General features: G+C 37.7%; 1 protein-coding gene across 2 annotated transcripts in view; it reads left to right on the top strand.

Moving 5' to 3' along the window:
- LOC122654803 (splicing factor U2af large subunit A-like) overlaps positions 1 to 14,343 on the top strand; it is a 44,153-nt gene that overhangs the window by 4,339 nt on the left and 25,471 nt on the right. Inside the window, exon 4 of one of the 2 annotated variants that reach the window (XM_043849062.1) lies at positions 6,460 to 6,531. In XM_043849062.1, coding sequence (XP_043704997.1) covers positions 6,460 to 6,531 — 72 coding nt within the window. Of the gene's footprint in view, positions 1 to 6,438; positions 6,532 to 14,343 lie in introns of both variants that reach the window. The other variant, XM_043849061.1, reaches the window with a different exon arrangement.

The raw sequence follows: 14,343 nt of genomic DNA, 5'->3' as shown, positions 1-14,343 counted from the left end.
GTGGAAATGTAGTCCGTGTTATCATTTATTCATCTGGTAATTTTCAGACCTAATAGAGTTAAGAACATGGCAAAATAAAGCTTTTAGCCTTTGAAAAATGGATGAACTGTCACTATTTTGTAAAAAAAGGGTTGGATGGCTGAGAATAGTTATAGTATGAGAAAAGTTCAATACATGGTCGGCTATACAATTTAGTTGGACCAATAATTTTTTTTTTTTTTGTGGGCGAGGGAGCTAGGTAGATTGTTATGTAATGATCTTAAGCCCTCCTTGCTTATGGCCAGCCAGAACATTGGAAAACAGCTGCAGCCTGCAGGAATTGAAGACTAAAATTCCAGCATTAAGGGCTCAAAGCCCTGAAAGGCACCAGCCAGCCAAGTATCCTTTTTAGACCTATGATGCAGTTGCATTAGACATTAATCCCGCATGGAGGCGTATGCACAAGCTTGGGAGTCCCATAACGTGCTTGTGGCAGTCCAATAGGTTGAAATTGACCTTTGGGTAGTTATATTATAGATCGAACCTTTTATATTTTTGGGTTTTATTATAATGAGACTAATTTATAAACCCATAAAGTGGGGATAGTTAGTACACGGGATTATTAGTTAAGTACAAGGAATTAGTAGTTAAGTTGAGTGTTTGAGTTAGATTAGAATACTTAATAGCTAGATAGAGTTCTGTTTGAGTTCATTTGCTTTATGGAGTGTGTGTGAATGTGGTTAGGAGACCTTTTGATGCAGAATCATCACCAAATAGAGCTTATTTCTTTAGAAATAGGTCTAGGGTTGGGTTATATGCATGTTGGGCCTTTGTTCCCAAGGGTTTTTTATGTAATAGGCCACTTTAATGAGCCTAAATTAGGGGTATATAGGTTGCATACGGGATTAGCCCAATACTTAGTTATTTTTTATGTTTTTAGATTGAACCGGTTTAGAATTGGTTGCATCCAATTGGTTCAATTAGTCTAATTTAAGTGAAGTGTTCCTATTGGTCAATAGGTCCTTATATCCTATTGGCTAACATGGAATCTTCTTTTAAATTAGTGTTTTAAGTTAGATTCTTTTATTTTAAATTAGTAATTTTATTTTGATTAGGTCCCTTCCACGATTTTAAGTGAGGAGGTAGTTAGATTGTATTAGGACTTGGCCTTTGGCCTTTATTTATAAAAGAAGAAATCGTGGGAGGCTCTCCGACAGAATTTTGAATTTAAAAAAAAGACAGATATTGTGGCTGCTTGTTGCTGTTCCTTGCTCCCTTGTGAGTGTATGCATCCTTGTGGATTTCAAGGTGGAAGGGTGGGTGGATTCCTGCGACTCTTTACGCCATGACGGCTGGGAGGATCTCTCTTCGAAGGTGGTTTCATCCTTCAAACATTCAAGCTATTGCCGGTGGATTCCAGTGTGAGTTTGAATTTTAATTTTCTGTTTTTATCTTTCCTTTCCTTCCCCATTCGATCCCCTTTTCTTTTTCTGTTTTATTCTCATAAACCCTAGGAGGATCTCAGTTCTGTCCAGATCTGTTTACCCATCAGAAATCATCCAAACTTTGACCACAACCTCCCCTCACCATTGTCTATACTCGATCCTGACTGCTGCCCCCATCCCTAGTTAAAGCCCTAATTTCTGTAAAAACTCCATTAACCATTAAACCCTAAAAAGTACAGATTCCACACTTCTAACCATCAAAACCCTCCCATATTTGGATCGAAGCTCCCTCTCACAGTCCCCTAAACTCGATCCCAAGCCCAGCCCTATCCATCCATCTAAACCCTAGTTTTAGTAGTTTTCCTAATTTCTAAAATCCGAAACCCTAACCCTAATTCTGTAGGAATTTTAAATTGAACAAAATCCTTTTTTTTTTTTATATCATAATAGTCCCCTAGACTTGCTGATCATTACCCTATATTACTTTCATCCATAACCCTAGCTTAAACCCTAGATTTGCCCAAAATAGCCCCAAATCTGCCCCAAACAGCAGACTTGATCAGAATCTGATTTCACCAGGCTCCTAGTAGGATTATCTCCTATTCTAGGACTACATTACCTTTTATGAGTCAATTTTAGGAATTTTAGAAGATCTTTATCTATGTAATACACCCCCATCAATTAGAGATGATTTGACAGTTGAGTAAAGAATATGAGTTTTTTAGGAGTTTTGGTGGTGTTGAGCAGTGCATACGGGAATGGTATACGAAACCTGGTTTCTTCTCTTCTCATCTCTTCTTCTCTCTTCCTCCCAAGAAGATCAATCTCATCTCTTTTCTCTCCCCTTTCATCGATCTGATTTCTTCCCTTGACAATGCAGTTGCTTCCCTTATCTCATATCTGATGGCATATTTTATCATTGGGCCTGCTTGCATCTGAGATCCATAATCGGGATTTTAGGTTGCACTAAGAATCACACATACCTTCATAATTAGATGTTCGATAGTAAGGATATGATCAGGATTAACAGTCCGTATGTTAAATTGAATCTTCAAAGAGATGCCTCTCACTCCCAGATCTCCAGGGCTTCAAGGAAAATGAGATCTAAACATTGAGAATTGATGCATGCAAAACCAGACTATAGAAAGACTATTATTTAGTTACAAATCCTCTTTCAATCCTAACACCTGCTGGGGGATTTAGAAGCTGATCAAACAGCTCAATTTCCCAATTGTTCAACCATCTTTTGAGTTGAGGATGTTGAGCTGGGTAAATGGAAACCGTAGAAAGGATGGAATTAAAATGACTGCATTTGGAGGAACTTAGAGGTAGCATCATTTGGTGGCAAAATGGTGCTGTCCGATTCCTTTGTACAAACTGCCAACATTAGGAAAGTTGATTGAGATTTTCTTTGAAGACCAATGACTGCAATGAGAAGGATCAATTTGGTATTCGTTGAAGGCCCTAGATAGTTGAGCAAAGTCCAAAAGCTTGGTTAGTGAGGAAATATCTATCAAAAAATGGGCATCAAGATTCATATGTATAGCAGAATTTAAATGAAGGAATTTAAATCCCTCAGTGCTATATGTAGTATAGTCCCTGATTCAAATTGCTAGTAAAGATTTTCTGCTATTGTTCAACTGTTTATAGAATGTTACTTATTTGAAGAAAATGGTGTTCTATAAATGTTTCTTTTGTGGTTTTAAATAATTAGAGTATAGAATCCAATTTGGCATCTCAATGCATCATTTCTACTCCTATTTGACCTGCTATTTTCACAAGGGTGAACATATGTAGTCATACAATAATATGCAGCCATTTTTTGTTTGTGCTATGACCCACTTCGGAGAGCCAATGACAGCAAAATATTTAACCTTGTATAGTGGCATTTGGTAAGACCTGATCAAGGGAACATGAATTTTCTTCCTTGTATGGGCTGGGAGTCATGGTCACGTACCCTCAGTTCCAAAAAAAGAATGTATCATCAAGGTTGCAAATTTTGTTGAAGCTTCAGAATCTCATTATTTTTTTTAATATAAAATTTGGTCATAAATTTCTCTTCATAAGGAAAACCTTATAGAAGAAATCAGAAAGCTAGAGAGGAAATGAGGAACAGGTAGAGAAAAATAGGTAGAGTTTCTGGGGAGGACCAAGTACCTAGTTTCTTTTCTAATTTTATGTTTTTGTATTTTATTAATTTGACGAAAATTCTGGAATTTCAGCAAAATCTGTTTAAATTTTTCTCTCAAGCTGGGTAGAAAACTAGTGTAGGTTGGAAAATCCACTGGTTGCCATGACGAAACTTTTGGCATGGGCTGCATGTTCCCCCTCCAGCTGCTAATGTCTTCTATTCACTTTTCTCATCGTTTGAAATTGGATATGTGAAGCAATAACAGCTTCAGGGAGGACAAAGAGAAGTGCTATTATAGATTTATATTAGATTCATCAAAATGTTGATTCCGGAAGAGGCAAGAGTAATAAAGAGTTGGAGCTCCCATTAGATCTTGGGCATTCAGGGCTCCCCATACTTGAGTCTTCATATCTAATTAATTTTGAGCAGTCTAGAAACTGTAATTATTACATGTGCTTGAGGATAAGACAGGATATTGTGCCTTTTAGTCCCATTTGGGCTTAATCGTCCTCAGAAAATGTCATTTATTGCTAGATAAGTCCTTGCCCCTGGAAAGACAGATTATTTATCCAATTTCCAATCATAACTGTTATTTTAGTTTTATGTTTGTTTAAGGCATGCATGATATATCTGTCTCCTTAGGTGAGATATTGTCTGACCATCATGTTAAAATCTCTCTTACATAGGGTATTTATGTTGGGTGTGTCATAATTCACCTTCAGGATGGTGTTGAAGCTGAGGACTTCTAGAAGAACCACTTCCAGGTGTAGTGGCAATTTTGATGTGATTGCTACTTTCTTTGAACCATTGAAATTCACTGATCTCAGCACTTGGGAGAGTCGATTCTATCTAAATTGTTTGTTTGATTTTATATGATGCGAAACTTTGCAAGATAATATGAAATGTGTTCCTGTTGGGATTGTCGCCATTTCCTGTATGATGTACTAGGTTTTCATTTTCAATCAATTTTTTTCCTTTTAAATTAAGTGGATTTTTGAATCTTGTCATCTGCCTGCATTCACACGTGGCATTCTTATGATGTTACCTTTTCATCTTTATGAAAATCATGTGGTGGGGTCTATTCTTAATGTTGGGTTCCTTTAATATATTGTCTCTTGACAGCATCCATTCTTGCCATCATGTGTCTCTATAGTTTGTGGAGAGGATTCTCTTAGATTTCTGACATCCATACACTACTGTTGCTTTCCTTTTTAATTATGATAGTTGTGTCTCTATAGTTTGTGGAGAGGATTCTCTCAGATTTCTGACATCCATAGACCACTGTTGCTAACTGGAGTTGGCCCAGTGAATAAATTGAAGTAATCTTGCAGTCCATGACAATTTTGGTTGATAATCTCTCAGTTTGAAAGTTCAGCAGATATTTCATTGAACTAAATAGGGGAATTAAAATGTCCTGTATTCATGTAAAATAAGAACTAGAATATTCGTAGTGGTAACTACAAAAATACTCTATGATGTACTGTTCAGAAGAAAATACTCTATGAAAAATACTGTTGCTTTGGGTGTTCAAATTTGCAGTCATAAAATGAAATAGCTTGTTAGGCCACTTAAAAAGTCACATTTCAGAATATATCTTTGGAGATGTTGAGGTTATATTGAGATTGTCAACCGTGGATTTGTTGAGGATAGAAGTGGATATGAAGTCAATGATTTGCTCCAAATGAGAATGGATATTGCCTGGAAAGCTATTGTAATGTAGTTCGGGAATCAATTATCTACTTGAAGTTTATCCAATCTTGCTTTTCACTAGATAATGAATTCATCAAGTTCAGTCATGAGGCTGTGCAAAGTGGATATGCGGGATATTTACTTCTTGTATGTGAAACTGCAAGATGAGTCTATTGATTGGATGTGTTAGACCAAAAATCACCTTGTGCTGACATGACCTTGAGGGTCAGTTCTCAGGGATTTGGTTATAAATGAGTTGGGTGAAAAAGAGGCCACCTCATTTCTTGACCATTCCTTGTCTTGCTTTTGTATGGAAATGCTAGTGCAACTCTTGGGTTTTTAAAAAGTTGCCCTGATTCTGAATTCAGGGTGGGCAGCAGGCAGTTGAATAAAGGTTTTCGCTCTAGCATTGCTTTAAAAAATGTGTGTAAATTACTACATTGATTTTATTGCATTTAATCTTAATGGTGGTGGTTTTCCTGAGGAAGTTTATTGACCCCATTGATGACTAGAAATGTGGCAGCCATGTTTCCCAAGGCTATAATCTTGTGAATAATGCTCTTTTTTGTGGTCTTTTGGAGCCTTTGGAGTGAGACAGAGTTTATTTTGTAGGATGAGTTTGCACATGCTCCAAGTGTGGTTGAAAGGCTAATAAGTCGTCTTTTTTGGGTCTTCTATCCTTGTGTATTTGGCTGGTTCTACCTCCCTACACTGTATAATTTCATTATTTTGGTGGCTTTTTTTTCTAACTAGAGGGCTGTGTATGTCTTCTTGGAATGTACTTTGTATAATTTTTCTCTCCCTTAATCTTTTCTGCTGTTGTTAAAAAAAAAGATCAATTTATTTATCTGCACTGCAATCCCTCGGGTATGTTTGTGATTGGATTTTGTATAGTATTTAATGGGGACCTGTACAAAGACCCACCTTATGAATCCACTGATTCATCTTCAAATTTATCACACATAAACTTTAGTTTGCTGCTTGTGTTTCAATAATCAAGCTTGTTGCATTTAATGAAGCTCCTACTCCAACTCATTGTTTTTTTCCCCCCATCAAATGGAGGTTCGTTTTTCTTTTATCTACTTCTGTCTTTTATTTCTGCTCAGAGGCTATTTTGGTTCAACTAGTACTTTCTACTAGTCCTTTCAGTTTCTGAGGTATATTGTGGTTACCATTCATGTAGCAGGTATTCAGACAGTTGCTATTTTCATGCAGACTGCTGCTGCAGAGAAACCAGCGGCCTTGGCTGATGCAATATCTGACATTGTTAATGACTCACCACATAAGGTATATATTTAATGCATCATGGGATGTACTATTTTTGAGTTCCATGTTCTTGTTTCCATCATCCACACCTTCTCAGTCCATTAGGTTATCTGTTCAGTTTTCATGTTATTCCACCCTTATGTATTGATTTTTCTTAAGTTTATTTTTGACTTATTTCTAATAAGACAATAACTTCCTCTGTAATCATCAATAGAATTTTGAAGGAATTTTCTAATGCAAGATAATCCTTATTGTACTTTTGTTTATAGTTGACAGCAATTTGCTATCCATAGTGAGTCCAAAAGTTGCTATGTATGGCCATGGTGATTTTATTTTAGTAAATCTGAGTTTCTTAATTATTAGGGATGTTTATTTGAATTAGGAAATTGACTCTAATTGGTCTTGTTTCTCTCTCCCTTTCCCTGCGTTTGATCCTGAAAATCTGTTCTTAGTTGTTCTCGTGGGTTGGAGTCAGGATTTTTCTTGTGGTGGGGTCGGAGTAATGGCAATTGTTAGTTGACAATATTTTCATTCACATTGGGGCGGGTCAGGTTAGAAGAAGATGTTACTTTGTGAGAAAGAATCTCTACTCAATCTTTGGAATTTCAAAATTCCTCAACCTTAATATATCTGTTCTTTTTACAAGTTTTTCTCTTCTATTTTTTTTTTTTTTTCATTTATTTGGAAGTTATAATTACCATGGTCCTAAAACGGCATCAAAATACAGAAATACCAATATATTTGACTATAGTGAAATGGCGTTCTTGTAATTTGATGAAAAATTTAAGCTCACATTTTAGGTTGAAACTTGACAAATGAGATGGGTGTCGGGTTCTCTATCAAGGACCCACCTATGCCCATTTGAGTCTGCCTTGTGGCAAGGGAGCATAACCTTGTGCGAAATATGAAGTTCATAAAGTCTCATGATACTTGGTTTTTCTTTTCACACTATATTAGCATAGAGAGAAAAGAAAATCACAACACAAGTATTTGACATTTGATGTTGTATTCTTAGTTTCAGAGGACACATGGTTTGCTATGTGATAGAATTTAGAATAAGGTTGAAGACTGAAGAGTGGCAATTGTCTGTTTTTCAAGACATGTTTGATAGTTTATACTATAAAGTGTCCCTTATTTATGTGATGGATGGAATGGCAGTATCATTGATATGGCAGCGTTAGATTGGATGGACCGATTTAATTGACTTTGGAAACCGATGCCCAAACCCAAGAAATCAAGTGTAAAGACCATGCCGATGGGTCAGTTTTGGGTTGTCCATGCAAGGCATTGCTGGACCGCTGGTAGCTATATTAGTTGGGTGTTATTACTTGGGGGGCAATTTTTTGCTTTGTTTCTTTAAACTAATAACTGTTAGTAGATTATTAGGCCGTCCCATGGGCCCTAAGCAAGGGAGCCGTGGGTTAGTCCTCTAGCCCAACCGTTAGTTATTTTTAGGATTCTTTAAAATATTGAGTCAATCTGGTAAAAGAATTCAGAGTTCTAAGTCAACTAGAGTTTTTTTTGTAATCTCGAATTTCTCTAGGACCCGGGCTGGCCCTTAGGATTTTATTAAAATAAAAACAATCAAAATAAATAAATACACGGGGGGGGGGGGGGACATTCCCGCCTTACCCCAACCCGGAGAACAATCAATAATCACTCACTCAAAAAAAAATTGCACTCCCTTTACAACAACCCACAAGCAACTATTGCTTTCTCAATACAGGAATACCTGCTGCATCCTCATGCAATATTTGCCTAAGATCCAATGGAAAATTTGAATCAGAATAAAAAATACAATTACTTGCCGAATCACAAGCCAAGTTTGCCAACTAGTCCGCTGCCCTGTTTCCTTCTCTGAAAGTAAAAGCTATACCCGGGCAAAGAGCATCAACTAAATCCCAAATCTCCTGGAACCAATACCAAGCTTTCCAAATTTTGCATCTTCTATTGGAAATACAATGAACCACCATGGCTGAATCCGAATTCACGTGAGCTGCCAAAAAGCCTATCTCCGCGCAAAGTTTGAGGCCATCCCTCATCGCTTTGAATTCCGCAATGGAATTGGTACAGTCTCTATAGAAGTTAGTGAAAGCCGCCAATACCCGCCCCTCTTGATCTCTTATGATTCCCCCTCCTCCCCCCAATCCAGGATTTCCTCTGCAGGCTCCATCCATATTAAGCTTCACCGCACTAAATGGAGGACACCAATACACAAGGATAGGTGGCTTGTGCATAATTGGAGGGTGAGGAAGATTAAGAACCTGGAGAATGAGCGCCTCCTCTAATGAGGGGTATTTTGTGAGAGAAGAATAGGGAAGCTCCATAACCCAACTTTTAATAGCCTCCACTATGCAACTAGCAGAACGGGTCTTCTCACCATGCCTCCTGTTGTTTCTCTCCTTCCAAAGCTCCCAGATGATAAGCGAGGGAATAAAACCTGTAATCAGCTCACAAAGGGTTCTACCATTAGCATGATTTTGCCAGAAAGTCAACTAGAGTTCTTATTATGGTCTTTGTATATCTATTGTAATTCCCAACAATGGCCGAATTGAACAGAGTTTATTTGTGAATTGTGTGTGATGTGTGTGTCTCTTGCCCCCCTCCATTGTGACCTCTGATTTCTCTCTCTTCTGTACCTTCATTCCTCTCTTCTTCTCCTCTCTCTCTCTCCATACCTTTATCTTCTTTTTTCACTATTAATATCTTTTGTCTTCCTATTTTCCTTTCTTCTTTCTGTACTTCATTTCTTCTTCCTTTCACTATCGCAAGGTGCTGAAGTTATTTGAATCAGCAAGCAACTCTTCAAGAAAATAGGTCTTTTTGATTTATAGAATGTACCTTTTTTTTGTGCCAAGATTTGTAAAATATATCTAATTGATACTTGTTTATTCCCCTAATTTCTATTATTTTTTCTAGTAACTCGTTCTCTTATGCCTATCTAGTTCTGTTTGATTTGCACAGTTGCACACGTATCTTCCTGAATATATAATTCTTTCTACTCTGCTTCTTGTGATGGTGCAACGGTAAGGTTGCTCCATTGTGACCAGGTGGTCACGGATTCGAGTCTGGAAACAGCCTCTCTGCAAAAGCAGGGGTAAAAGGCTGCGTACATTATGAGTTTATGACCCTCCCCAGACCCCGCAGTGGTGGGAACCTCGTGCACTGGGTACGCCCTTTTTCTACTCTGCTTCTTAGTTCAAAGTTCAGATTATGTTCTTTATTACGTGTGTAAGTTTTGTTACATAATAATATTTCAGTCCTTCAAATTTCCTGTACTACATCTTCTGGCCATGTCCAGCAGGCAGCAGCTTGGAATTCATCAATTGCTCAAACAATTGGGAATTTTGGATGGCTGGCTGCATTAACCATCCTTCCATGCGATTAAATCAAGGGTCTATATTAGCTTTAAAAATACAGAATTTTGGGGTAGTGAGCATAGTTCGAGAGCTCGTTTCGTTTCGGTATTTCGAGCTGACCGAAATATTGTATTTTTTCTGGTATGTTTCGATAGGTCATTTCGGTGGGTTTTAGGCCAAGTTAAGGCCTGAAACTTCATGGAAACCCTATTTTAGGCTATATAAACACATTCAAATGTTCAAATTGCAAAAATAGTCACCCAAAATGGTGTTTTGGATGTGCACCATTGATTGGCAACGTACGGTCGAACCCTAATGTATAACTTAGTTAATTACACATTTACACATGCACATTGTACATTAAACAAGTAAATTGACTTGGAACTAAGTTGGAAATATAATGACTCATAAGTTAAGTCATAAATCATAATATTAAGTACATAAGACATCAAGTCAATAACAAGTTAACAAATAACAACTTAAGAGTTAAGATTTAAGAAGATGATATCAAACATTCAAAATCACAATATGTCAATATCCCCAATTGTCCCCTACAAGGCTACAAGTCAAGTAGTCAACTAGTCATCATTCATCTCAAATGTTTACAAATTTGCTAATAATAACTACTCCGCCGTCCAGGATCAACCTCACTAATGGTCCGCTGGAGCCGATGTGTATTGCTCTCCGATTGTAGGACATATGCATGCCACGTCATAGTCTGGGAGAAGAAGCGAGTGTAGTCATCCACAGTGGCCATGTAAACTGCATCATCAACATGCTGAAGGTAACCTAACCTAGGATATAGGTCACCAAACTGTGAAGAAGTACTACCCATTGATTCACTATGATATGAGTCATATGACGGCTCTGGGAGCATGTACGGGTTGTACGGCTGCTGCTGGTGGGTTGGGTAGCCAGTGTAGGAAAAGAAGTCATCCACAAAAGACGATCCACTATATCCTTGTGAGTGGGAGTTATACTCAAAACTGGGAATGGATGGAGAAGATATAGGCTGCTGCCCCCAAGGGTACTTCCCAGAATGCCCTTCGCCACATGGATGTGAATGAGATGAACCATGCTCTGATTGTGCTGGAGGAGGAGGGGGAGCTGCCCTCGTACTCTGTGATCTCCTAAAGGGATTAGGCAACCCACCTCCTCCACTTGTACCTGCTCCTCCACTACCACTAGCACCAGCTCTAGAGGTACTAGCTCCTCCACTACCACCTACTCTCTGTCTCTCGACTCTCTCCTGATCCTCATGATAACTGGCTCTGCTCATCATCTGTGCTCGTCTCCAATCCCTAGCCTCTTGCTCAGTTTCTATATCATCAGGAACATAGACATCATCACTGTCATCATCATCATCATCACGATGGCTTGATTGGCCTCCCGCTGTACACCTCACTGCTTCCTCAAGATCTACTTTTGCCTTCTCCCTCTGAGCCTTCCTCTTACTCCCTCCCTTCATGTAATCAATGACAGCCCTAGATACCTCCACAGGGACCATATGACATGCGACCACTTCAGGAGAATTCCCAGCTAGATGTTGTTTGAGTCTAGTGGCACCACCTCCCAAAAACTGCATGTGACAATAGTTGCATTGGGATTTTTTTTTATCCCCATCAATTGGAGTGCCATGCAACCATGCAATGTCACCCCTAGTGCGCCTGGGTGTGCTCCCCTCCCCTTGGGTCTTTCCAGCTGCCTCTGCCCCTCTTGCCTCTGGCTCTGTCGTTTACCACGATTCGTCATAATTAGACTAGTTTACTGTTGCATGAATAAAAGACAATTCATTAATCACTGAAGCACATCAATTCTTTTAGTTTAAATGTTTAAGAATTAAGATTTATGAGCACTAACACAAGTATATAAGTATATAACTATTTAGTATTTTTCCCCTAACCCTCATATTTTTCTCATATTTTTCAAATAAATATTGGCCTAGCACAACAAAATCGAAAAGATATGTAAATGGGCAGCAAATAAGAAGTATGTACAATTTACTTTTATATTTTTCAGTAATTTTAAAACAAAAACATCATATTTTTTCTTATTTTTTGCTATTTTTTTGAATTTTTTAAATATTTTTTATAATTTTCGAAAATTAAAATAATTAATTATTGGCAGAAAAATATTTTTGACACCATGAGGCCATAGATCGGCCAATGGTGTCCAACATATATTTAATTCATTACCATACAATATACATAACCCCTATTATTTTTTGATTTTGTTGTAAATAAATCCAATTTTTGAAGTAGAAAAATAAATAAATAATATATATACCAAAAAAAATTTTCGACACCGTGAAGTCGTAGATCGGCTTCCGGTGTCTAACATATATTTATTTCATCACAAACAAACATGTTGATCAAACATTTCCCTAAAAATAAACAATTTTGAGAATATTGTTTTACCTGAAATAGTGGAAAGGCTTCACAGATGTGCTAAGAAGTTTGTTCTCCAAGTGATTCTGGCGTAGATGCCGCAAGGATTCAAGTGGGAAGTGGAAGATTGAAGAAGAAATAAGCAAAAACCTTCAAAAACCAAGCAAAAGAGGAAAAATGCTCTCTGTTTCTCAGTCTCGGTCGAAATTTCGATCGAGACTATCGAAACATGGTATTTTATATAAAGCATTTTCTCGAGATTTTCGAAATCTCGCGAAAATCTCAAAATCTCAAGAATTTCGATCGAAATTTAGTATTTTTTTGATTCGAGGGGTCGAAATTCTCGAAATCTCGATCGAGGTTTCGCGAGATTTTGAACTATGGTAGTGAGGCCAAGTTTTTGTCTTGACACCAAACGTCGTTTTTTTTTTTTTGGGGGGGGGGGCCATGGTAAGGGATTTTGAAGTTTTCCTCTGTTGGCCACCCTAAATCCTGTTTATTATATAGGTGTTTCGAAAATTTTATGGGGTGGGGGGGGGGGCATGGCACCTTCCTCTCCCCCTGTATCCACCCCTGCTTGTTCTAATGTTGGTCTTCTATTTTTTGGTCATTTGATCACTGTGTCCAAGCCTTTGCTATTAGCTATGGTTAATAGTGTTTCTGCTGGTCTTATGATTGTTGTTTGTTTGGTACCTTTTTTTTTTTTTTTTTTTTAAATTCGAGTTCTTGATAAGTTCTTGAACTTTTAATGATATTTCAGTCACATCTTTTAGCTTTGAAGTGTAGGTTTATACTCCTATTTAATAGTTGGGTTTTTTTGATGAAAACTACACTATTCCAATTGCTCCACTTTAGAGGGTTGAGAATTTGTTTAACTGCTGCCCCCTTTAGCCCATCGTTTCCTTTGCTTCATTTCAAGTTTATGTAGTTACATGCTGGGTTAATTAGGGGTTGCTTTCGTAAGAGGGATCTCCATATGGTCTTTATTAACCTAGAAAAAGTCTATGACAGAGTCCCTAGAGAGTTAATCTGGAATATGCTAGAGAAGAGAAGAGTGTCATGTAAATATGTGGACATAATTAAAGATATGTATGATGGTGTGGTGACTGGTGTCAGGACTATGTGGGGTCAAGGCAGCGAATTCCCAATTACAATTGGGTTATATCAAGGATCAGCCTTAGGCCCTTATTTTTTCTGTGCTTATCATGGATGACCTAACCAGAGGGCCATACAAGATGAAGTGAGGTTCCTTGGTGTATGCTTTTTGCAAATCATAGTTTGAAATCTCGCGATATCTCGGTATCTCGGGCTCGTTGAGATATCCGAAATATTCCGAAATTTCGCCGAAATATGGTATTTTTTCTGCCATATTTCGGCACTCCATCTTGGTGGGGTTTTGGCCATATTAAGGCTTGATACTTCATGTACACCCTTATTTAAGCTAAATAAACACATTTAAACCTTCATATTGCAAAAAAATGAACTCAAAGTGGTGTTTTCTCTGATGTTCAAATTGTTAAATACACATTGTTTAAGTAATCTACCGAAATTTCACAAAATTTCGACGAAATATCACGAAATATACCGAAATATCACGAAATTTGGACTTTTTTCATTTCGTATGTTCATCTCGTTTCGGCAGTGTTGAGATATCCGAAATATACCAAAATATCGGCGATATATCGTGAGATTTTGAACCATGTTGCAGATGATATTGTTTTGGTGGGTGAGACAAAAGCAGGGATTAATGCCAAGTTGGAGCTATGGAGATCAACTTTGGAATCAAAAGGTCTGAAGATAAGTAGAACTAAGAAGAAATATATTGTGTAACTTTAGCCACACTAGGACGGGTAATGAGGTGATGAATATTGATGAGTAGGAGATTCCACAAAGTGATTAATTTTGGATATTTGGGCTCAGTCTTAAATAAAGAAGGTGACATAGAAGATGATGTTGCCCAAAGGATTAAAATAGGGTTGATGAAGTGGGGAGGTTAGTCCGGAGTGCTGTGTGATCACCGTATTCATTTAATGATCAGAGGAAATTTGTAGAATGGTCATTCGACTGGCTATGATGTATGGTGCAGA

Source organism: Telopea speciosissima, chromosome 3 (genome assembly GCF_018873765.1).
Source record: "Telopea speciosissima isolate NSW1024214 ecotype Mountain lineage chromosome 3, Tspe_v1, whole genome shotgun sequence".
Classification (NCBI taxonomy): domain Eukaryota; kingdom Viridiplantae; phylum Streptophyta; class Magnoliopsida; order Proteales; family Proteaceae; genus Telopea; species Telopea speciosissima.
The sequence above is the reverse complement of the archived record's forward strand: the minus strand, read 5'-3'. Positions and strand labels throughout refer to the sequence as shown.